The sequence below is a fragment of the Phalacrocorax carbo genome, chromosome 4 (assembly GCF_963921805.1).
Source record: "Phalacrocorax carbo chromosome 4, bPhaCar2.1, whole genome shotgun sequence".
Classification (NCBI taxonomy): Eukaryota; Metazoa; Chordata; class Aves; order Suliformes; family Phalacrocoracidae; genus Phalacrocorax; species Phalacrocorax carbo.
This window is the reverse complement of record NC_087516.1, coordinates 70,354,063-70,378,133: the sequence shown is the minus strand read 5'-3', so window position 1 is coordinate 70,378,133 and position 24,071 is coordinate 70,354,063. Positions and strand designations below refer to the sequence as shown.

The window sequence follows — 24,071 nt, the reverse complement described above, 5'->3', positions numbered from 1 at the left end:
CCGGCGCTGCAGCGCCCTTGGCGGCTTCCGGAGGGGCTGTTAGTACCCTAGCGCCGCCGGACGGTCGGCCTCCACCGAGGCCCTGGGCCCCCACCCGGCCGCTTCGGGTGCGGTGCCGGTACAGCCGCGCCCTGCCGCGGGGCCCGGAGTGCGGCGTGCAGCCGTCATCCCCGCCCGCCTCGCCCCTGTGCGTGCTCGGTGCTCCGCGCATCCTTCCCGCCGCGGGCCCTGGGGCGAGGCGGGAATCGCTGCCTTCGGCGGGGACGGGGACCGCGGGACGGAGACAGCCGAACTTCGGCGCCTGGGCTGGGGGAGGGTGGGTAACGGGCAACCCAGAAACCCCATTCAAGAAGCGGCGGGGCGGGGCGGGCGCTCCGGGGGTTAGCACACCCGGCGCGGCACTTGCCGCCGCCGGGGTCCCGCCGCCGCACTCACCTCCCGCGAGTACGGCCCGACCCGGCTCCCCGCGCAGCCGCAGCCGCGGGGCGGAACGCCCGCCGCCGCCGCGCTCTCCGGCGTACCACGCGCCCCACGTGCCGCCGCCGCCATGGGCGTGCTGCCGGTGCCGGCGGAGGTACACGCCATCCTGCTGGACATCGAGGGCACCACCACCCCCATCGCCTTCGTCCAGGTGAGACCCGGCGGGGCGGGCGGCAGCGGCCTCCCCACGCGGCCGGGAGCTCCGCTGGCACCGCCGACGGGCTCCGTTAGCATAGCCGTTATTATCGAGATATCCCTAGGGCCTGGCAGCCGCTGTGCCGGCCAGATTTCTGTGCCTGCAAGTTGCCTTCGCTGGCATGGCCCCTCTGCGGGGGGGGAAGCGCCTCTGCCGAGGCTGCAGCCCTGCGGAGGGCAGGCCTGAGTTTCCTCCAGAAGCCTACCGTGACACATTTTGTTTTTCTGAATAATGCTCACGAGAAAATACATCTCATTTTACCGATCGCCTGCCCCTTTTGTGGGCAGAAGAACGGGGAACTATTCGGATCTATGGTAGTTGAGTAAATGGACATGGAGCAGTTGGGGTGCTTTCAGCCTCATTTAGGGAAAGCCCTTGAGCATCGCTGTTGCTCAGGTGGCTGAGCTGCAGCACCTCACCCGAGTTTGCAGCGAGCCTGAAGTACTGTCTGCTGCCTTTTCCCTTCAAAAAGGTGGATGCCTCCATTATCACCGGAGATGTATGTCCTTCTCCAGCATGCACAGGATCAGTAGTCCTGTAGGGTAGCACAGGGAGTGCACCAAGTGTATATGAAGCGGATTGTACTAACAGCAAATATGTATGAGTGCCTTCACTGGCGTAGGATAAGGCTTAAGACTATTGAAAACGTTGGTTTAGGTGTAGAAGCCAGGGGACCAGGAAGTCTGTGAGGCCAGTAGAAGGCATCTGGATAAACACTGTAAATATGCTATTAAAATTTGCAGTTCTCCAACTGCCGTGGGTCCTTCTTCTCTGAAAGGTTTTGATCCCTAACCAGGCTTGTGTGCTTCACAGGAGGGAGCAGTTTTCTTGTATTTAAGACACCGAATGGAATTATCCCTGCCTCTTCTATTAACCTGTATTTCTCTGTGAGATGTTATAGCTTTTGGTGGATCTTTTTTGCTGGTAATTTATGAAGGTGCTTTCTGACCCACATGATGCTTGGAGGGGTGAAGGCTCTTGCCAGGCTTTCTAGGTGTTTCTGCTAACAGTTCAACAGACGAATGGCATGAACTACATCTTTCCTGTCCATGTTCTTCCAGTGCTCTTGAAGAAACTTCAGGTCTAGATGGCATTACAGCTGCCTCCGTCCCCTCAACATCTTTCAATTTAAACAGCTCAGGTTTCTTACTAAACATCTGACAGCAATGATGTTGGCTCTTTCCACCTTGAGTCTGTTTTGCTGTCATGCAGATAACATGCAATACACCTGAGATAGTTTCCTACTCAAGGTCTTTCTGTTGCAGGGAGGCCAAATGAGTTACGGTTCTCAATAAAACTCAGTTTGCTGGAAATCCTGAAAATGCTTGAAACAAGTTATTTCACTTGGACTTTCAGTTAACCTCCATAATTTCTGTTTCCCTTTAAAAGGTCCGCTGCTAGTTCTGCAGGCATTTTATTCTTTAATATTAAAGGATTTTTAAAAATAATTTCTTTGGTATTAGAATTATTTAATATGCAAAGTAAGCAAATAGAATGAGCCAGTTTATGGCTGGATTAAGGAAAGATACCAGAAAAGAGAAAATTTGGTGGCCCCTAGTTAGATGTCACCAAGTTTCCTCTTTTGCTGGGTCAGCCCTGGCAGAGAAAAGTAGATGGCAGGGGAAAATGTAATTTGATAAAGTACATTCCCTGGTATTTGTCAGGTCTCATGTGAAAGAGCATTGTCACTGAAATTTGTGAGAGTTTGCATAGACTTTGAGAGGAAAATTGACGGTGGTCGCTTGAAATTCTACAAACACTAATTACAGTATGCTACATGGGTGTCTACTGATGGTAAAAATACCATCCTTTCTATACTGGGTTTAACATTGCTCTGAACAGTTGCAAAAGCTTAGGGGAGCTGTTGAGCTGTGTTTGCTGATGGCTGTTTCTCCATCCTGCTCAGCTGTGTTGGGGCAGCCACATATGGGGCTGGACAACGCTGAGGAGCCCAGCTCTCTGGTGGTGTGGTGAGATGATAGTGCCCATCGCACTGTGTGCATGGGAGATGGACAGTGATGGGAGCTGTGCACAGGCAGTCTCGGGTCTCCTGCTAGCCCAGATAAAAAGAGAAGCAGGTGAACTTAGAAAGGTCACTAACAGCCCCAGTTAAACCTATTCAGGAGTCTGCAGCCACCAGCTTTTGCTGAAAGATGAAGTCTCAGAGATGTGTTCTTGGAGCCTGTTCTTCTTTGCCAGCACAGAGCATGAAACACTGCTTTGGAGAGCAACTGGGGCCTTTTGACATACAAGTTGTAAAGGAAGTTAAACCAAGTCAGCAGGTCAGTTGCATTTCCCAGTGGATACTCTTTAATTTCATCGATGATTTAAAAGATAGTTTGAAGGCAACTAAGCTCAAATAAAGGAAATGAGAGTAACTGTGGGTATTACAAGGCTGTTGATTTCCCTAGACAAGTTTGCCATAATTTTCTAGGCAGTTAAGAGATTTTCCTTTCCCCTGAATTTACATTGTTTTTAATATATACAATGTGTAAAATGCAGTATTGGAGTAATAGAAAATCCTGCAGTTCTGCCACCATATCGTGCCTTCAGGACCACCATTTTCTTAATTCAGTAACAAGTTAAAGGTGTCATACAGCAAGGAGAAAAATATCACTGTCCATTTTTTGAGGAGAGATGAGTTCAGGTTAGTTTCCTTCCATCTCCTACTCAACCCAAATTTCCCCCAGTTAAGAAAAGCTTAGTTCTGTACCTAAAGGAAGGCGCTCCCTGCCCTTCCACTTGTCTTGAGGCTCTTCCCACACCTAAAGATGCCATTGCAGCAGCTGCTTGCAGCTTCTCAGTTGTGAAACACCACTGATGAGAGCAATTTGTAATTATTTCTGGTTGCCCTTAGGATCTCCAGGAAGGTTTGTAATTCTGATGTGGCACTCTTCTCTAACCCTGTTTCATTTCATTTGCAAGACTGGCCTATGGAGCTCAGTGTCACTGGCCTAGACTTCTCTTTTTAAACAGGTCCTCTAGCTCTGGTCAGAAGTTGAAAAGTATTTTCAGAACGACCTTCATTAGGACAAGTGCCCCATTAGAAATAGAGTAGTATAACTTGTCAGTTCAGACACAATCAACCTCCCTCCTCTGCTGATGGGAACTTGGGGTCACATCTGCCATCTGAGACACTTTTTGGCAAGCCCAGGAAAAGTTATCACCCACCTTTCCATCCTGAGATTTAAAAGTTAACTTCTGTCAGATTAAAGAAGCTTCCTGTTTTTCTTGTGTGCTGCCAGGAGACCTTGTTCCCTTACATAAAAGACAATGTGAAGGAGTATCTGCGCACTCACTGGGAGGAGGAGGAGTGCCAGCAGGATGTTGGACTTCTGAGGAAACAGGTTAAGTAGCGAAGCTACACCGTGTCTCTCCGGGTTTTCATGGCATACCTGAGACTTCAGGTCACTCAGATTCCCCCAGTCACTCAGCATGAGCCCATACCTTTCTTTGCCTCAAGTGGAGGCTGGTTGCCTCGATGGGCTGATTCTTCCACACCCAAACCCTGGGGTTGTGCTTGAGGAAGGGCTGGTGTTTGGTAGGCAGCAGCTCAGCTGCTTCCCTCAGCTCGCCTTGGTCTTCATGGCCCCCGAGCAGGTGTCAAACCATGGCTTTTCAGCTTCATGCCTGCAAGGTGCCCTTTTCTTGCTGAATCTGCTGCCTATGGCTTCCAGGTACCTGTTTGGGAAGCAGCGTGGAGGGATGGCAAAGTACTTGCCCCGCACAGGGCAGCATATCCTGCCTCTGTGCAGGAATGCAGCATCAATTTGAGGCCTGTGGCTGCCTGAAGCCAGCAAATACATTTGCTTCTTTGCCTTAGTTTCAGTAATTAAATACTTAAGCAAGTATAATTCTCATTAGAGTATTTACAATACAGCTACAGTAGTGCTAATTGTTGGGTTTGGAAAGTACAATCCAAGCAAATGTTTCTAGACACTACTGAAGTCTGAATTTCCCATTGAGAAAAGCATTCAAACAATGTTGTAACCCTTCATGTGAAGGGCAGTTCAAGCGGTCTGCACAGAGGTGCACTGATGCAGGTGTTAGATCCCTTTCCTAAACTGAGATATTGAGACTGCTCCACCTCTTCCCTCACCTCTTTTTATCATGGATGATTTCCAGGCTCAGGAGGACTCCAGCTTGGATGGGGCTGTGCCAATTCCTTTGGAGAGCGGAAGCGGTGAAGAGGAGTTGGAGCGGGTCATCCAGGCGGTTGTAGACAATGTGCACTGGCAGATGTCTCTGGACAGGAAGACTACAGCACTGAAGCAGCTGCAGGGTCACATGTGGAGGGCAGCCTATGCAACCGGGCATGTGAAAGGAGAGTGAGTAATTGTGGGTGTGAGTAATTGCGTGCCCCTTTCCCTTGGGACAGGTATGGGGTGCCTCTTTCCTAGACATGTTGGCAGAATAGCTACGTAAGCTGTTGCTGGAAACAGCCCCATGTACAAAGGCAGATAGGATTACTACCTTGGTGGAGAAGCCAAGACGTTTATGTTCAGTCATGGCTTAAGCCAGGGCACTGCTGTCATGGGACACTTCATTTCAAACTTGATCGTGCAGTGAAACAAATCCATTGGGCTTGATCTTTGAATCTAGGGAACTAAAAGCTTACAGTAACCTCAGAACTGAGCAAGTTGTCTCAATCCCCACAGCAAAGATGACAAGTGGGTGGGAGTGTTTCTCCTTAAGGAATAATTGTCAGGTACAAGCTAAGAAACAGCCCGTTCTCCAGCCACCTGGACAGGGTCTGTAAAGGAGACAGGGTGTGAGAAATAGAATGAGGTAATGGAGGCATGACACAGGACGACTGTGCTCCCACAACTGGTATAACATTCATCTGGGACAACTACCTTCATTAAAAATACAGAAAATGTCTCAATGTTTCTCTACAGAGATTTCCTGATAAACCAAGAGACTGAGACACAAGTATGAACTTACAGTTCTTCATCGTGGATTTTTTTTATCCCTGAATTGCAATCACATTTTGGAACAAGCCTAAACAATCTGGGGATGCAGGGTCAGGTCCTTTCAGTTGTTTCCTCCTACTTTCTCTCTTACCTGAGTGTTTCCTGCCTTTCCACTTCTTTTTGTCTTCAGGCTCCTCTTTATCTTTCAGCCACAACACAAAAATGCATAAGCAGGATCAACTGGAGTTAAGCTTGATCTTGTTTAGGTTGAGAGATACTTGGTCAAACTATGCATTTCAGGTTCCTAAGAAAGTAAAACAAACCCTTAAGTTCACAAAGTGTTTTGCCAAAGGAAGAAGAAAAAGAGCTCACAGGAAGACATAAACATCCACCAGAGAAAGCAACAAAACCCAAAAGCAAGTCAAGAGGGACAGACATCCTGTTCATTTTCTTTTTAAAAACAGGGCTAGTTGTGTTACAGTGGCCCCAAAACTGTGGAGCTAGCCTTGCTGCTTGAAAGCATCTGAGGAGTAAGTTCTCTAAACTACTTCCCTTGCCCAACTGTATCTGGCACATCAGTGTCTGAAATCCAGACACTGAACTCAGCACATGAAAACATGAGGGTGCCTGGGAATTTCTGCAGGTGCTGTTCAACCTCAAAATATTTTCAGCTGACACCAGAAACAGTTAATAAATAACTATGAAAAAGAGCGAGTTGGTTTTTTTAACACATAACATAACAAGGCTCTGAGCAGATGGTCAAGAAACTGGAGATGAAGAAAGGGCCTGCTGATTGCTACAAGTCTGCAAAACTTAGTCCAACTCTTCCTTTTGCTCCAGTCTATTTGGAGTCCTCTTTCTTCAGGTGTTGAGGTGCTCAGATCCCCTTTTCAAGGCAGTACCTTTGGGCCTTGGCCCAAGTGGCCACACAGAGCTGTGCAGTGCAGGTGGGAAGGCTGCAAATTAGACCGGGATGAAAACTTGGTTCCCTGGGGATCACATATCCTCCAGCTCCTCTTTCCATCCTTCTGCCATATGAAACACAAAACCCTCTCCCTGCCTTTCTGAGGCTGTGGCCTTTGCTCATCAACCATCACATGTATTATTGAGGGACTTGTCAGCTTCACTTTGTCCCTCTTGAGCATCCTGTAGCCTTCAGTTTCCCTAGTACAAAGGTCATACTGTAAATGTCCTCTGCATACAAAAAGCTTTTACGTACATGTAAGGGCAGCACTGGAGAGATCTTGTGGTATAAATGAGAAGGGTATGAGGAAATAGACAGATGTCCATTAGCAGTTGTGTAACAGTTGCCTTGGCTTTGGTCCTCCTTCCCTCTCTCACAGGTTTGCTTTGCTGCCGGGCTTGTCTTTGGGCAGCTACTACCTGGGAGTTAGGCAGAGCTCACATTTTGAGACTCATCAGCTCATTGCTAGACTGGTATTTTGCCTTCCCAGCACTCTGCAAGCCCAAAAGAATAAGGGGAGGGATGCATCTGCCTAGTGAATGGCAGCTGGTTCACCCTCTGCGGAGCAGTTAAGCCAGGGACACATCTGGCTCATGGGTAGTACTGTACAACCCAACTGAGACACTGAATAGAGTAACTCTCACCTCAGTCCCTTGGGGACACTCCTTTCCTGAGTTGTCTGGCTTCAAAGAGTTCATACTGCACTGCTAATTCAGCTTCTGCAGCTGCAACCTCCTCTCAGCTCCTCCCTGCACGTGGTCAGAGCCTGAACCTGTGGGATGGGTTTGCCCCATACCAATGCAGCTTACAGCCATAGCTCTTACCAACAGGGAAACCTTTGTAGCTTGCAAGGGAGGTGAGACTCAGGATGCAAGAGCCTGTCTTCTCTGTCTTCCCATTATTCCTGCCTCGCAGAGAAAAGCAGCGGGATGCCATTTTCCCCAACCTTTCCTCCCCTCTCTAAATTGAAGGGTCTGGAGAAACTCCTGCCAAATGTCTGAAACAGCTCATCAGACTGTCAGAGAGCTGCTCAGTTGGCTGGAGCTAAGAACATATCACCTGCTGCTGAAATAGACTCCCTGTCTGCAGAAGCCCTGAGCAAATTGAGAATTAAATCCCCCTGCAAACTAATGGGATAATTGTCACGGTGCCTGGCTAAAGGTGTCACGCCCAGTGCCTCTGGGTTTGCCATTACCTGCTGCCCTGTTTTGCTTCAGAATCTTCGAGGACGTGGTTCCAGCCATCCGGAAGTGGCGGGAAGCAGGGATGAAGGTCTATATCTACTCCTCGGGCAGCATCGAGGCTCAGAAGCTTCTGTTCGGATACTCTACAGAAGGTGATATCCTAGAGGTAGATAACCTTATCACCTTCCTCTGCAGACCACTTCCCTGCCACAACTGCCCTTGCTGTAATGGTTCCCAAATAGAGTCTGGGACAAGAAGGTGGGGCAGTGTGTTTGACCTGCAGGAGTTAAGCTCAGCCGGTTGAGTATGCTAGCATGGCTGCATTGGCCTGCTGTTGCTGTAGTAGAAAGGGAAGGGGACATCTCACTCAGGAGTGAGGTTTAGCCCTGCTCTTCAGGTGGTGCTCAGCAACTGCCTTTGCTTTTCTCTCTCTTTCAGCTCTTTGATGGCCACTTTGATAACAAAATAGGCCCCAAGGTAGAAAGTGAGAGCTACAGAAGGATTGCCGCCAGTATTGGGTGCGCCACCAACAACATCCTCTTCCTGACAGATGTCCCTCGAGGTAGGTGACCTGCCAGTCCTGCTGGCTCTCACCTGTGCAAGGGAGGCAGGTGCTCTTTAAATGTGTGCTGCTGACTTGTCACAAGCATCCCAGAAACGCTGCAGCCCACCTTGCTTCAGTGGCATCCCCTAGCTGCTGTCATGCTCCTTCCCTACACATCCAGGCTCTCACGCAGCAGTGGGATATGTGTGAGTAGTGCTGCAATGAGGGAAAATAGGTCAAGCAGAAAACCTGCCCTTGCACCAGCAAGCAAGGAGTATAGCGTTTGCTGAAGCAGTTGGTTTGCCCCATTTACAAACAGACTCAGTGGTTTTCAGGACCTGTGCTTCTACATGGTACACATGGTGGCTGGTTCTTTGTGCCATCTACTGTTAGCAGGAAAATATTGTTCCTTGTCACCAAGACTTGACCCCTGGAAAGCCAGGCTTGGGAAGGTAATTTAATTTCCTGCCTTTGCTAGAAATTTCTTTCTGGCAGAAATGGTACTGGGTTGTGATCTCAGTCTAAGCTCAGTCCCCAGGAGTTAGCCCTTACCTCCTCCCCATACCTGGCAGCAGAGCTGGTGAGAGCTTGCAGTTACCTCTTTTTCCTTTTATTGTCTTTCTGTGGCCTCTTGCTGTGCTCAGGGAGTGAAGGAACCTTGCAAGAAGTGATTCCCAGCAGGGAGTGTTGGACTTGCTAATGCCACAGCCTAGCTTCTTCATGACAGGAATTGAGCTGCTGGCACATGCTTCCTGCATGGTGGCTTGGACAGCTATCAGCTGGGAGAGGGGAGGAGATGGCAAGGCAACCAGCTCCCATCCACTCACATTACACAGCAGCTACAGTCATTCACAGCAGGTCTGCCAGGAGCTGTTCCCTCTCTAGAGCTCTGCAGCACCATGTGCAAACCAGTGTTGGGGCATCTTCAAGCCTTAATGACCGTCATGTGGAGTGGTCAGTAAGCACAGCTTAGCTCCACCTTCGCCTTCTCTGTTTCAGAGGCCAACGCAGCCGAGGAAGCAGATACTCACGTGGCTGTGGTGATCAGACCAGGCAACGCAGGACTGACGGATGATGAGAAATCATATTACAGCCTCATTTCATCTTTTACTGAACTTTTCCTGCCTTCCTCCACTTAGGGAAAGGTGGTGCACACACAAAAGGCAGTGCTTCACCTGAATTGTCTTTGTGTAACATTAAGTAATTTTGTCCCTAATCAAAATTTAAAACAAAACCCACATCATATCTTGGACCTGCAACTAGTGCAGGCAAGTATGGATGGAGCATATGGTGTGTGGTCCCTTGTGTAGTAGGATGGAGGCCTGCAGCAGCCAGCTGGATCTGGGAACAGGGTGAGAAGCAGCACCCATGAAGCCTGCTGTTCCTCTCCTTTCCCAACTAGTAATCAGGGGGTGCTTTCTTCAGATTCACACTTTGAAATCTGTTGCTGAGATGCCCCACCATGAGCCCCCATCATTTTTAGAAAGTCTGCAAACAAGCTGTATGTCCCCCTGTCCCAGAGGGACCTCCAGGGACCATGAGGGTGTATAAGCATCTCCCTGCAGACAGGGTTGCTGGCTAAGTCAGAACTTTCAAAGTTAGCAGGGTTAGGATGCGCAATAGAAAATACTAAACATGGGCTATAATACAGTAGGTTTGAGCTGCCACAGAAAAAGCCAGCCCTTGCTGCAGGCAAGCTCTTTAGACCAGGAACAACTTAAATCTTGACTATATCCACAGTAGGTCTAGGTACAAAACAGTACAATTTGCATATGGAAGCTTCTTAGAGCTACACAGCCAGCCTACTAGACAGAAGTAGCGTATATATAGCTTTAAAAATTAAATTCTACACCCACCTCACTGCTGCATCACGGTGCTGGGCTATGGGATCCAACTGGCTGAACACCAAAGTCAGCTCAACGACATTTCTGAAGTATCTTAGCACTAACCTGTAGAGCTCCTCAGTAGCCAACATCCTCCTGTCATATGTCATAGCATTGGTCAGCTGTGAGCAATCTTTGACAAACAGCTGCTCCTGAGGGACACATCCTGCTGCATATAATGAGAATTAAAACCCTGATCTTTTCACCCACCCTACCTAAATTGTGTCAGTTTATATCAGATGGTCATAGAGCTTTTCCTAATCTAGTAAATAAAAACACAACTTTGCTTTCATTGTGTTCACCTCATCTCAGTATTTAGCCTTCCTATCACCAGTGATCCCAGCACCTAAAGGCAAATCTCTTTTTTTAAACCTATGAACACTTTTCTTTTTCTGCTTTTGCCCTCCCCCATCCTTTCTTCAAGGAAGACAACACTGTCCTGCCAAGGAAGCTGTATTAGCTCCCTGACTATCTTATGATTTCAGTAGGGGTGCAAGAGCTAGAGCCACGAGGTTATACCTAGTAATAGGGAGGCAGAGGTAGTCTGAAACCCCAGTTCCCTACTGCTGGCACTTTGTGCATGGGTGTCACTTGCTACTTGCTCATTTCTGCACAGCTGCACTTGAGCTTGCCCTCACAAACAGCTAAAATACAATACTAATGTATGTGTTGCCTTCCTGAGCTCTGATCCACACCTACAGTTGTCCCTGTTGGGGGAGGCTGCTGTGTAAAGAACAAGCAAGAGAGAGGCATTTTGGGAGGAAACCACATCATGCCAGCATTGCCCTTCTGAACCTTTGATGGTAGCAGGCAAGGCTGTAAGGCAGCTAGTCTGGATGGCTTTCTGGGCTGTGTAATGATTGTGATCCTCCTAGAAAGAGCCTGCTAATTAGCACTGTTACAATAAGTGTATCTGCATGGCTGAATAGTCCCTGGTTTCCTTAAGTGTTAATTTTCATCATGACACTGTAAATAACTTGCCCTTTGTTTTGCCTTTGCCATCAGAAAGCTATGCATGAGATAGGGGACAAAAATAAAACTCACTTTCTCCATAAAAGCACTTTATTTAGTGGTCATGTTTCAGTGTATATCAGTTGTCATTTAGTTGTACTGACCTGTGCTGTTAGAAATACTCTGAGAAATGTACAGAGTTGTCACCAAAAACCTGAAGTTCAGTTTGGATTGCATATAGGAAGAGGAGAGAAAGGAAAAAGATCACAAACAATCGTTTTGTTAACTTTGATAAAACTACAAAATATAAAATTATAAACTGAAAGTATTATTTGATTTTGAAAAAAAAAGTCACAGTGGACTATTTAGAGTAAAACATCCTTAAAACAAATCACTATTCTGTGCTCCATATGCATTGAGTGTGCGTATCCATGTAATAGGAGCCTCACCTGCATCATCTCCTGCCCTTGCCCAGGAAGAGCTCCCCAGATGGGCTATTGGGGAGCCCTGCACCTTACGCTGCTGTATCCTTGGGCCACCCTCAGCATGTCCCTCCAGGAAAACTTCCCACTAATTACACAGCTACAAGGAGGAGGCCTTCAGCAGTCCAGCAACAACCCTCCATTGGTTGGACATTCCCTGGATTTGTAACACAGCTGCCTGAGAACAAATTTTGGCCTACAGAAGATAAAGTGAAGGGCTCGCTCAAAGCTTGCTACTTATACTAGTTTTGACAGAAGTTTTTTTTCAACCGGTTTTCCTTTCATGAGAGGCCTCTGACCTTTGCAGAAGACTGAACGCCCTCATACCTTTTCCCTCTGTCAGAAATGCCACGATGCAGTACGAGTTCCCCTTCAAATGCCTCTTGCCACTGTTTTAATTTCTGCTTATTTTCCTGCAGCTCAGACAAGATGCAGACCTAAGCTAAGGTGGAGGAAAGCAGGAGCCCTGTTCATGAGAAACGGCTCCCATTGCTCCCCTGCCCAGCCAACACATCAGCCTTCCCATAATCAGATCCTCAAACAGGGGCTTTGAGCAGGCAAGCCCAGTGTCTCTAACTACGTTTTTCCGCCCCAGTGAGCAAAAAAAAAAGCTTTTGAAATATTACACACAATATGCAGTAGAAGCACTACAGACTTAAAAGAGCAGCCTTTTTCTGGGTCATGTTCAGAGTACACAGGCATTTCCATCTTAATTCAGCACCTCACTTCCACCAATCCCCACTCGAGTCTGAAACACGAAGCCAAGCACAGCACCTCACTGTGCCATCTCCCCTGGCCTGGGGACAGTCTGCCCAGCTATAAGGCAGCATCAGCCAAGTCTCACTTCCTGATCACAGTGCAGTTTCTCCCAAACCCAGCTTTACTGTCAGCTGCTTTCCAGGCTGGAAATGTCTGCTGCTCACCATAAAAGCCAGTCAGTTGGGATCTTCCTCTGCCTGATTCGAAGTCCAGAAGAAACAGCTGCTCTTTCTCACCCTACCAAGTTACACCAGTTGGCAGCAAAGAAAACAATGCAAGAAACACACAAAAGACGTAGTCTGGTGATTCAGGAACTGGCAACTCCAGAAGACTCCTGATGCCCGGAGAAGTCCATTTCCTTCATCTCCTCCTCTGCAGAACAGCCCGAGGAGTGCCTGTCTTGGAGGGGCATCACAAGGACTGGCTGTTGAATGTTTTGAGCAACAGGAGTGTGATAGAGCCACTCAGAGTCACAAACTAAACCAGCTTGTGCTCTGTCATGCTGCAGCTGGGAAGGATCCACTCCTTTTCCAGCAGACAGCTATTTCTGTTTGGCTCTTAATGAGACAGTGACCCTCAGAGCCTTTTGGCAATGGGATCATGATTGCGCATGAAAACAAACTCATCAAGAAAGTGTAAATGAGGTCATGTTTAACCCATGAGACCACACCTGCCCCCCTCCCCCACCCCAGCCAGAGGACAGGCTACACCTGATCTGTCTGGTACTCCGAGGCTTCTGATAAGCTTTCAGAAAAACTCAGAAAGTTTTCCTGGTACTCAGAGCAAACGATCTCAAATCTGTAGTGCCTGAACTCCACTGCAAAGGTGCCAAAGTAGCACAGGAAGCACATCACCAGGCCCCACTGTAACCTGGAAGCATGCATGTGGACGCCCTGTGCCATGAGGATGAAATCTGGAAGAGGAAAGTCAAGGAGAACTAGTGCAAGCAGAGACACCGACCAGGATGAGAGAAAGCCAACAGGGAAGGCAATAAAATCTTAACAATCAAGGTCACCTGGATGACAGTCAACCCAGCCAGCCATCATCAGGAGAGCCAGAGATGGAAAGGATATCAGGTGTCCAACAATGCCCATCAAGCACAGCAGCTGTCCTATATGGACCAGGGCTTCCTGATTCCAGTTCAGGCTGATAAATCTTTACGGAGGGAAAGACTTCGGTGCAGAGAAGTCAATGACTTGCTTGAACATCCAATTAGCCAGTGACAAAGCCAGAAAGCTGGGGATCTGGCTGTCGGCCCCTACCTGCCAGGAGCCTCCCAGTGGGAACTGGATTAGATCTCTGCACCACAGGCAATGCGAATACCTTTCAGCCTACACTGCGCAATTTTTCATTCTCTTTAGATCACCTGCAAAATCATAATCCAGAAGCATCAGTCGACACAGTATGGCATGTTATTCTGAAAGGAAAAAGAACGTCAGAGCCAGAAACTGTCCAGGCTCATATATCACGTCATGCTTGGACCACATATTGCTATGCCTTGGGTTGTGTTGGAGTACTCCATAAAAGCAATTCTCAGCTCCCCTAAAGCTGAGCTGGGGACCTGCCCTAGCCCCATGCACATCTCTAAACATACTGGCTCTCGGATTTCCTCTGCACTTCAAGAATGCAGGATCACACATCTTCACAGGTCAAACAAATGAACGAACAAGCAGCCCCTCCCATGCTTTAACTGCACAAAGCAGGTAATCAGAGGCTTTTCATCTTGGGCTTAGTCTAAGCAAACAAAGCCTCATTTCAGCAAACAGCATTCTGTGTCTGGCTTTAAGGATCTTCCATTTTCTCTTTAGTGCAAGGGTTATGCACAAGCTGCATGGGATGGGGAGCCAGCCCCAAGCCTTTGCAAAGCCAGTGTGGGGTGGGGGCAGAATGGGAATCCTGCCTCAGCCTGTCCCCCTCCACAGAGGGCCCAAGGCTTTCAGTGCCAAGCAGCTGGCTGGGGAGGGCTGGGAGCACCCAGCATGTCAGTACAGGAGCAGCTATGCCCTGGCTTACTCAGCTGCTCCTGCTCCCAGCCTGGCCAAAACCTCCAAAGATGGCAGCACAGCAGGAGGCTGGCCCAGTTCCTCACATGCAGCCCTACCCCAGACACACCCTGGGGGAGCTATGGGCCTGGGGCAGGGGAGGAGGGGAACACCACAAGAACCAGGCAAAATCCCATGTTATGTAACCAAAGCATGATGCTCAGGTACAAATTCTTCCACAGAAGCTTAAGAGGCAACTGACAGTACATCTTCACACCAATATGCTGCTACGCTGGGCACTGGCTGAAATGTTCAAAACCAGCCAAGTGACTAAGGAATTGTTTTAAGAACAGGCTGTCCCCCAAAAAAGGGGGATTAGTTTATTCCCTGCCATTTATTCCTACCTTCTTGCTTATCCCAGCACTAACATTGATCAACTATGCAGTGAATGGATCCATCCTAAACAAACACCCAGGGCACATCAGTGCTGATGCAAACAGAAGGGCTGGAGTGGGGCTGACAGGCACAAAGCAGAGAGGAAGCCACATGTACATCCTAGTCTTAGTGACCGCAGACCCCACAGCCCAAATGCCATTTTTAAAGCACCTGGTCTTACATAAAGTCGACTTGACCCAGCAGCTCTTGACTGTGATAACCATCTTAAAAGGCAGAGCTGGATGTAGCACTGTGGAACATTTCAACAAACACATGAAAATCTTCTCATTTTCAGAGATCTGATTTCTTCCCTTGTTCATTTGTTCTTCTGAGAATTTTTATCTCAATATTTTGCATAATCTTAAATGCTGCTGTGTAGGTAAGCAGTGGTGCGATTAAATTGCACAGATACTATTCAATATTGTAACCATTTTGGATATCACTAAGAAGTTTTAGAAACATTTATGAAGGATGCGAAGCAGCGCATCCTGGTAAAACACAAGTAGCAAAATGAGCCAATCATACGATCATGCCATGATGACAAGCTGAGTAGCATTCCTAAAGGCTTTGAGATTCTAGGATGGGTGTGAGAAGAGCCAATATTCCCTGCTGCAGAGATTGTCAGACATGTATGATACCTGGCTTCCCAGGGAGTGGGATAAAAGGATACAGAGCACCACACAGAGGGTGATGCTGGCCGACAGGGCGACTCGTGGAATCCCAGCTTTCCGTCCCTCATTCTTCAGGTTGATCTTGAGGGTGAGGGCAGACTGGATCCAGCATGCCAAGGTCCCAAAGCCAAAGGTCAGTGATGTGCCCACATTGTGGATCTCCTCATCATTGGAAAGCTAGGAACAAACAAAATGGTGATTGTTTGAATGCAATGGGAATTATCTGCTAGCTACCTTGGATTGCTGCTGGGGTGAGATAGAGGACAGTGGGAATCACTGGGGTGAGAGAGAAAAATGCTGTATGATTTCTTCTGGCAGAAGTGTAAGGTGTAACTTAACCAAGGTAAGCTGACAGTTGTCACAGTCAAGCAGATCTTCTGCCCAACGCCCAAGCACAGTGGAAAATGCAGTTGCTTGGGCACTACCTGACACACAGCTCCCTGACAGTACTCACCAACACAGAGCTCAGAAATAAATCCTTCCCTGGCTCAATGTGATGGCCAGGGCTGGCAAGTACCACTCCCTGGGATCTTGTACAAGCTCCCTGCAATGGAAGCAAACTGTGCGGCCTTCAGTGCCAGCTGCATGGAGCAGTGCTGCCTGGGGCAGAGGGTAGCTAGAGCCCTGACACCTCGATTCAGCTAGCACAAGCCAAAACACAGACACATGCTCCTGGTTTGGCAAGTTTCTCCCACCAAAAAGCTTGACTGTCTGTTCTCTGAGGCAATACGAACCCAACCTCTCCAGAGTGCAAGTGCTTCTCTGTTCCTTGTGCTCCCATGTCTTACAGGGCTCAAAGACTGTGCAATCCTGCAAGGCAAAAGGGCAGCCAGGTTCAATAAGCAAAGAGAACCCTTGAGGCTGCAAATCCATTCAGAAAGCCCAGCACAGACAAGACTTAAGTTAAGCCAAACAATTTCCCTTTCTCCTCTGCCTCTGAGGCTTTTCTAGAAAAGAAACCAGCAGTCTCTAATTCCTCCCTGCAGTCTTGATTCCTGTTCAGTCATTTAACAAATTCCCATCAAACAAGACAGAATCTACAAGATAACAGTCTAGTTACTGTGCCTCCACTGATCTCTCCCCTCTCCTCCCTACCTTGAGTTTTTTTTCAAGGGTAGGTGCAAATCATAGTACAGGCAAAAATGGGACTGGGATGCCTTTCCCAGGGTAGCCTACACTGCAAGGGACTCACAGCCATAATGTCCCTCTAACAAACCCAATCTGTAATTTTCCCAAAATATTATTTAATACCACAGTCAGGTATGGAAAAGCATGGACTAAGTCTCATTACCACATGGTTTCATGGTTTGGCAAAAGATCTAAGCAAGGACACAGGTAACTAACAAGGAGTGGATAATCAGGTCAGAATTTATAACAAGGCATGATTCACAGTATCTGTTTTTAAATCATTGCTCTGAAGAGCAAAAAAATCAAAGGGAGAGGTTGAAACTGCTTCCTAGTATCTGCCCTGTACTAGAAATACTCTTCTCACACCTAGACAAAGCTGCTACAAAAGCCTCATAGTTTCTAGCTGGGAAATTCTTGTGAAAAAACAAGACTCCAAGTTTTTGGTTTATGCTCTGGAGTTCAAAACAGTCAATTTTGGGACTCAGAATCCCAAAAATTTTTTGGGAGTCAAAAAATTATCTCACACCTCATTCAAAATAGAAAAAGAAAAAAAAAAAAAAAAAAGAGTGTAAAGAACACAAAATTCCTGCAACTGCTCCACAACCCAAAGAGGTAGTCACCCTTCACAAAACAGGTACTACCTTTTCTGTATTGGTTGGAAAAACAGCTCCCTGCTTGCAAAGCCAGGAAAGAAGCCAGCCTACACTGACCTTTCTTGGTTCCTGCCATTATTGGAGGTCATTACTTGCACCCCAATGAGAGGCAGAGCATCAGAGACAGCAAAGGGATGAGGAAACCCAAGTGCTACTAAATCTAATGCCTCAATTTTCACTGCAGTCCTAACGGACACACTAGTGATCACAGTGGACACCCAGCCCAGCAGAGCAACATTGTAGCACTGACAGCTTGCTTGTTTGTTTGTATAATGTTTCAGATAATCAGAGGGACCTCATCCAGGCACTCATCACATTAGGAGAAGTCGTAGCACTCCTCTGCTGTGCCCCTCTCTTGGCCAGTCTGAGGACAAGCAGGAGGTAGATTTAAACATGTTTTAAATGAAGGACACTCAGCTGTCTGCTAAATCTGTATGGGCAGCTGTGCATCTTTTTGCACAGATGCATATGTAAACTTCCAGTTCAGTCCTTTTACTCGGCACCATCTGTGCCAACCCCCACGGCCCAAGAGATTCAAGGGTTTCCCTGCTCTGGCTCTCTGCTCTGGTGCAGGTGCAAATGCTGCTGGGAATAAATGAAAAATGATTGTGGCCCTTCATCTCAGCATGTTACTGGAACCACATAAGCATCAGACAGAGGTGGCAGTGCAGGTACAAGGAGGGCTGGGGCACAGCCAGACACACTATCTCCTGAGTTCACATCACAGGTTGTTCAAAGACCTAAGCAGATCTGCTAGAAAAGCAGAAATCTCACAGCACAGACACAGCAGTCCAAGCCTGGAGTGCAGTACCTGAAAGTTGCCAAGTAGGGTCATCCCAAAAGATGCCAAGCATAATGCCACCAGGCCGCTGACATTCAGCCAAGGGTTTAACACCTTCGGCTTCAGCTGAATGAAGCGCAGGACAGCCATGACAAGTGCTGAGAAGGAAACAGAACGCAAGGTGCATCATTAGGTAGAGCACGCTGCAGCAACCACTCACTTTCCACCCAGAGGGGAGAGCTCACTGCAGGCCAGCTAGCTTAGTGGTTCTGCATGGCCCCCTTCCCACTTAGTCATGGACGAGACTGAACACAGGAAGCATTTCCCTTGTAATCCAGTTACGCTGAGCTCCTATGCTTCCTTTTCTCATGACGTCTAGGACTTGGGTTCCAAATTTTCTGGGGGAAAGAAGAGCACCTTCCTACTTGCCTGTGAGGATTCCAGCACATAGTATATCACATACACACCATGCATTCACATTGCGGCATCTGGGCTTGCATCGAGTTTCACTCCGCTGACAAGCATTGAGCTTTCTTGGAGGAGGCATGTCAAACCCCACCTGTATTAGAAAATTTATGAACAACGCATACATATTTCTCCAGGTTCTACCATAATGCCCACTGCCTCTTCTCCTCTGGAACAAGTTGCTGGTGCCATGAACGTAAGCCAAAATACTGCGCTAATTTTCTGCAAAGACTGGAAGAGCAGCCCTTCCAAGCTTACAATTAGCCCAAGCGCTATGATATGATACATATATTCATATGATTCATGATATATCATATATGACATGACATAACCCCAGGAAATATTCACATTGTATATTCTTGCCCTCCCTAGGGAATGCTGCATGGAACTACACAGAAAGCCAGGAAATCAGCTGATCTTCAGATAGGTTTCAAACCAGACCACTAAAAAGCAATTTAGTTGAACAGGGAAATTCACTGGTTGCTGTCAGACACCTTCTTATGCTTATGCTCAAACTGATAGCATGTAGGTCATATTGTTGTAAATTGTCTGTGTTAGCAAATTAGATCTATATTTTCCAAAAAGAAGTGGTATAATACCAAAAACATGGTTGAGAAAAATAAGGGCACTGTAAGTAAAAAACATCCACTTTTATCCAAACTGCAAGAGATGTTTGAATTTACTCTCTCACAATTTGCTCTAGTGAATCAATCAACTCCAAATCCTTGAAACAAGAAAACTTAGTTCCCCCCAAAAAGGAGAATTTCTGTTTTTCATCCCCAGGTAATAGTTTGGGACAGCCACCCTGTGACTACTTGAACTCATGGAACTTTTTCATTTCTATTGCTATAGGACAGGATCCTGAAATTATGTGATCCTTTCCTAAAATGTCGATGGGAATAACAAAAGGGAATTAAAATGTGTCGTGGTTTAGCGGCAGCTCCGCCCCACACAGTCGCTCGCTCACTCACTGCCCCACCAGTAGATGGGGAGAGAATCAGAAGGGTAACACTCGTGGGTTGGGATAAGAACAGTTTAATAATTAAAATTAAAAGAAAACAGCAGTAGAAATGCAATGTAAAGGAGAACAACGAGAGGCGCAAAGCCCCGGGGGCGGGGGGAAGGGAGGGGAGAGGGGGAACGAACCGCTGAAACAAACCGCACGCACCGCAGCCACTCGCCGCCCACCGACCCGACGCCGCCGCCCCGCGCTGGCGCTGCAACTGCCCCCACCTCAATATATTGGTCATGGTGTCACGTGGTATGGAATGAACCTGCCATTGGCCAGTCGGGGTCAGCCGCCCCCACCATAGCCCTGCCCCTCCCAGCCCCCCCCGCCACACGGCAGAGCGTGGGAAGCTGGAAAGGTAGCCGACCCCCACAGTGAGGAGAATTAACCCCTTCTCAGCCAAAACCAGCACAAAATGTCACCTTCCAGCATTACATGCAAAACAATGGCATTTTCAGTACTCAGTAATGCCTATGTTTCTAGCAGGTTTCTGTAGTTTTCCTCTCCTATAGCAAGGGCGCTGACACAACTAAGATGGCCAGAGGTACAAGCTAAAAACAGCTGTCAGAAGCACTCAAGACAGCAGAGAAAAGCTTGGCTTTATCCATAAACCAGAGGAACAGAACGGAACAGAACGGAACAGAACGGAACAGAACGGAACAGAACGGAACAGAACGGAACAGAACGGAACAGAACGGAACAGAACGGAACAGAACGGAACAGAACGGAACAGAACGGAACAGAACGGAACAGAACGGAACAGAACGGAACAGAACGGAACAGAACGGAACAGAACGGAACAGAACGGAACAGAACGGAACAGAACGGAACAGAACGGAACAGAACGGAACAGAACGGAACAGAACGGAACAGAACGGAACTACAGTGATCCTACAACTGCCTGACCAATTCAGGGCTGACCAAAAGTTAAAGCATATTACTAAGGGCATTGTCAAAATGCCTCTCAAACACTGACAGGGATGGGGCATCGACCACCTCTCTAGGAAGCCTGTTCCAGTGTTTGACCACCCTCTCAGTAAAGAAATGCTCCCCATTGTCCAGTCTAAACCTCCCCTGGCATAGCATTGAACCACTGCCATGTGCCCTATCACTGGATACCAGGGAGAAGAGATCTGCACCTCCCTCTCCACTTTTCCTCCTCAGGAAGCTGTAGAGGGCAATGAGGTGACCACCAGCCTCTCTTACTCCAAACTAGACAAACCCAAAGTCGTTAGCCACTCCTCACAGGACATTCCTTCCAGCCCTTTCACCAGCTTTGTTGCCCTCCTCTGGACACATTCAAGGACCTTAGCATCCTTCTTAAATTGCAAGGCCCAAAACTGTGCACAGTATTTAAGGTGAAGCTGCACCAATGCTAAATACAGTGGGATAATCACCTCTTTTGACTGACTGTTTATACTGCGTTTGCCCTCTTGGTTGCCAGGGCACACCGCTGACTCATACTGAGCCTGCTGTCACCCAGCACCCCCAGATCCCTTTCTGCATGGCTGCTCTCCAGCCACTCCTCTCCCAGTTTATACTTGTGCCTGGTGTTACTCCATCCTAGGTGCAGAACCTGGCATTCTGATTTGTTAAATTTCATCCCATTAATCACTGCCCAATGCTCCAGTCTATCTAGATCCCTCTGCAAGGCACCTTGTCCCTCAAGAGAGTCAACAGCACCTCCCAGTTTGGGATCATCAGCAAACTTGCTAATGGTGCATTCAACTCCTACATCCAGATTGTTGATATATATATTGAACAGAACTGGCCCTAGAGTCAAGCCCTGAGAAACATCACTGGTGACTGGTCGCCAGCCAGATGTAGCCCCATTCCCTACAACCCTCTGAGCCCTGACCTTCAGTCAATTTTTCATCCAGCACACTGTGAACCTGCTCATCCCACAACTGGACAACTTCTCCAGAAGGATGCTGTGAGGGACAGCATCAAAAGCCTTACTAAAATCTACAAAAACTGCATCCACCACCTCCCCTTCATTCACTAGGGGAGTGACCTTACCTTAGAAGGATCTCAAATGAGATCCTAAACAGGACTTTTATTTTGTGAATCCATGTTGACTGTGCCTGATGACTGCATTATTCTTTAAATGCCTTTCAATAGTACCCAGCATAACCCAGCATAAACTTCTCCATAATTTTTCCAGGAACTGAGGTTAGACTAACAGGTCTGTTGTTCCCTGGGTCTTCCCTCATGCCCTTTTTATATATTGGAATAACATTCACTAGCTTCCAGTCAGCATGGACCTCCCCAGACTCCCAAGACCTTTGGCAGATGATTGAGGGTGATCCTGACATAACATCTACTAGCTCCTTCAGTACTCTGGGATGAATCCCATCAGGCCCCAGGGACTTATTCAGCTGATACAGCTGGTCCCTTACAATTTCAGTGTCCACAGATGGAAAGACACTATTCCCACACTCGTGGTCCTCTGTCTCAGGGCCCAGGCAGCCCAAGGTCAATCGGTACTACTAAAGAATGAGGAAAAAAAAAAAGCACTGAATGCCTCTGCTGTATCTTAATCTGTATTAGTCAGGTGACAGTCTTCAACAAGTAGAAGTCCAATGTTTTCCTTTTGCTGTTGACATACTTAAAGCCTTTCTTGGTGTCTGACATAACACTGGCCAGTTTCAACTCTAACTGAGCTTTGGCCTTTTGTATCTTCTCCCTGCAGATATGAACCACAGTTCTGTAATCTTCTTGCGAAGCCTGACCTTGGTTCCAGAGATGATACAATTTCTTTTTCCTCTTGAGCTCCATGAGGAGTCCCCTGTTCAGCCAAGCTGGTCTTCTGCCCTGCTTGCTTGACTTATGACACAGTGGGATAGCCTGCTCCTGTGCTTCTAAAAGGTGGTTCTTAAAAACTGACTAGCACTTACGGACTCCTAATCCCTCGAAAGCAGATTCCCAGGATACTCTGCTAAATAGCTCCCTGAATAGCTTGAAGTTTGCTTTCTTGAAATCCAGGGTAGTAACTCTGCTGTCCTTTCTTCCCATTACACCAAAAATTTAAAATTCAACCATTTCATGATCACTGTGGCCAAGACAGCCACCTACCATCACATCTCCCACACCACATTTGCAGTCTGGAGGTTTCCTGGTTATATTTATTCTTGCAATGGGAAGAAGCAGCAACAAAAGTGTACAGTACAGCTTAGCTTCAAAATCTGCATGTCTTTTGTTTGTCTGCCCTTCTTCACACCAGCTGCTCCCTCACGCTCATGCAACTGCTATCCTCACATCCACCCAGATCACATGGTGATTGATCATCAAGCCAATTCGTACACTTTCATAAAGCCCTTGAACTCACTGGGCCTTGGTTCAGGTCAACAGAGGCTGCTTGAACGGAGTGGTCTGCAGAAATGGGGCCATACCTGGAAGCAGCTGAAAAGGCAGCTGTCAATTCACTGCTGTCAATCAGCCATGTTAACATAAGAAGTATCATGCTATGCACATGTTTTTGTAAGTGGTTTGGGAGTCTGAAGTTTAAATCATATAATCATAATCACATTTCACTGGGTATCAGACATACAAATAAAATGTGAGAGCAAGACCCTGCCTCAGCACAAACTGGAGCCAAAATTATTTCTGCTAATTGAGACCCTGGCTCAATATGTAGATCAAGATCTAAACTTGAAACAAAGCCATACATGGAAACAAAGTAGGAGGATGCCTAAACTCTACCCTGAAGTGATACTTGAAAACAAGGAAGTTCATATCAAGGTTCATGATTAAGCATATTTTACCAGGTTCTACATCCCAAGTCTCATTTTCATTATGTCAGATTAAGACTGCTAAGGCATCTTACTCATGCATGTACAGGTCTGGACTAATTTCAAAACTCAACTCAACTGAATTTCCCAGATTTCTGAAAAGAAATATTGTGCCTTTCACAGGCAACAGGGTTGGAACCCACACTTCAAGAGAATAGTTCAGAGCAAAACTGAAAGCACAATCAATCACACAGTATAGGAAAAGATAAATGTAAGTACCACTGAAGAAGAGCAAATCAAGGTTAAACTAATTGATTATTTGCTATTTAAGTTTGGGATAATTTGCTCAAAATACATACAGATGAAGGTAAAAAACAGTTTTAAGAACCAAACAGAGACATCTTTTTTCAAGTACTTTTCAGATATTTCTTCTCTTTGTGGTGTTTCCATCTTATTCCACTGCTGGAAAATGCCAATAAATTTCCACAGATTTAGTAATGGAATTTAGGAAAGGGTGTGGTAGGGGAGACTTCAGCATGGATGATACTTTGCATAATCAGTTGCTGCATTTGCCAATATTCCCATGCAATTATCTCACATTCACAGCATATAACAAAAACCCACCATACAATGAAAAACAGTCACACAGATTCAAGGCTAAGATAAGGCAACTAAAAACATCAGAATAAAACAGAAAGCAACAAAGTTCAAATGCATCCAGCTTTATTCTGTCTTTCTACAAATGAAGACAAAATAATTCTGTCTTCATCAGTAGTAATCACAGTTTAAATTTCACATCATCAGAATCAAGAGCAATATGTATGGGATATTGCTTATGTTTCAGTGACTTCTAAAAACAA

The 24,071-nt window shown here is 47.0% G+C and overlaps 2 protein-coding genes across 8 annotated transcripts in view; one reads left to right on the top strand and one right to left on the bottom strand.

Moving 5' to 3' along the window:
- Positions 1 to 87: 87 nt before the first annotated feature.
- Positions 88 to 11,229, top strand: ENOPH1 (enolase-phosphatase 1). Its single transcript, XM_009515074.2, has 6 exons — positions 88 to 631; positions 3,922 to 4,023; positions 4,802 to 5,004; positions 7,771 to 7,903; positions 8,176 to 8,299; positions 9,281 to 11,229. The coding sequence occupies exons 1-6, from the start codon at positions 548 to 550 to the stop codon at positions 9,418 to 9,420; spliced, it is 786 nt and encodes a 261-aa protein (XP_009513369.2). The 5' UTR covers positions 88 to 547; the 3' UTR covers positions 9,421 to 11,229.
- The window catches only part of TMEM150C (transmembrane protein 150C), a 25,743-nt gene continuing 12,880 nt past the window's right edge, over positions 11,209 to 24,071 (bottom strand). For all 7 annotated transcript variants that reach the window (XM_064450430.1, XM_064450432.1, XM_064450436.1 and 4 more), the window contains 3 exons: positions 18,037 to 18,164; positions 15,444 to 15,621; positions 11,209 to 13,269 (listed from right to left, as the gene is read on the bottom strand). In XM_064450430.1, coding sequence (XP_064306500.1) covers positions 13,061 to 13,269; positions 15,444 to 15,621; positions 18,037 to 18,164 — 515 coding nt within the window. In that variant the 3' untranslated portion in view covers positions 11,209 to 13,060. The remainder of the gene's footprint in view (positions 13,270 to 15,443; positions 15,622 to 18,036; positions 18,165 to 24,071) is intronic.

What these genes read in the sequence shown, in the direction of transcription:
- ENOPH1 (XM_009515074.2), top strand. Translation starts at nt 548, where the DNA reads ATGGGCGTGCTGCCGGTGCCGGCGGAGGTACACGCCATCCTGCTGGAC. An exon ending in CCCCCATCGCCTTCGTCCAG is followed by an intron (nt 632 to 3,921) that starts GTGAGACCCGGC and finishes GTGTGCTGCCAG; the next exon opens with GAGACCTTGTTCCCTTACAT. An exon ending in TTGGACTTCTGAGGAAACAG is followed by an intron (nt 4,024 to 4,801) that starts GTTAAGTAGCGA and finishes GATGATTTCCAG; the next exon opens with GCTCAGGAGGACTCCAGCTT.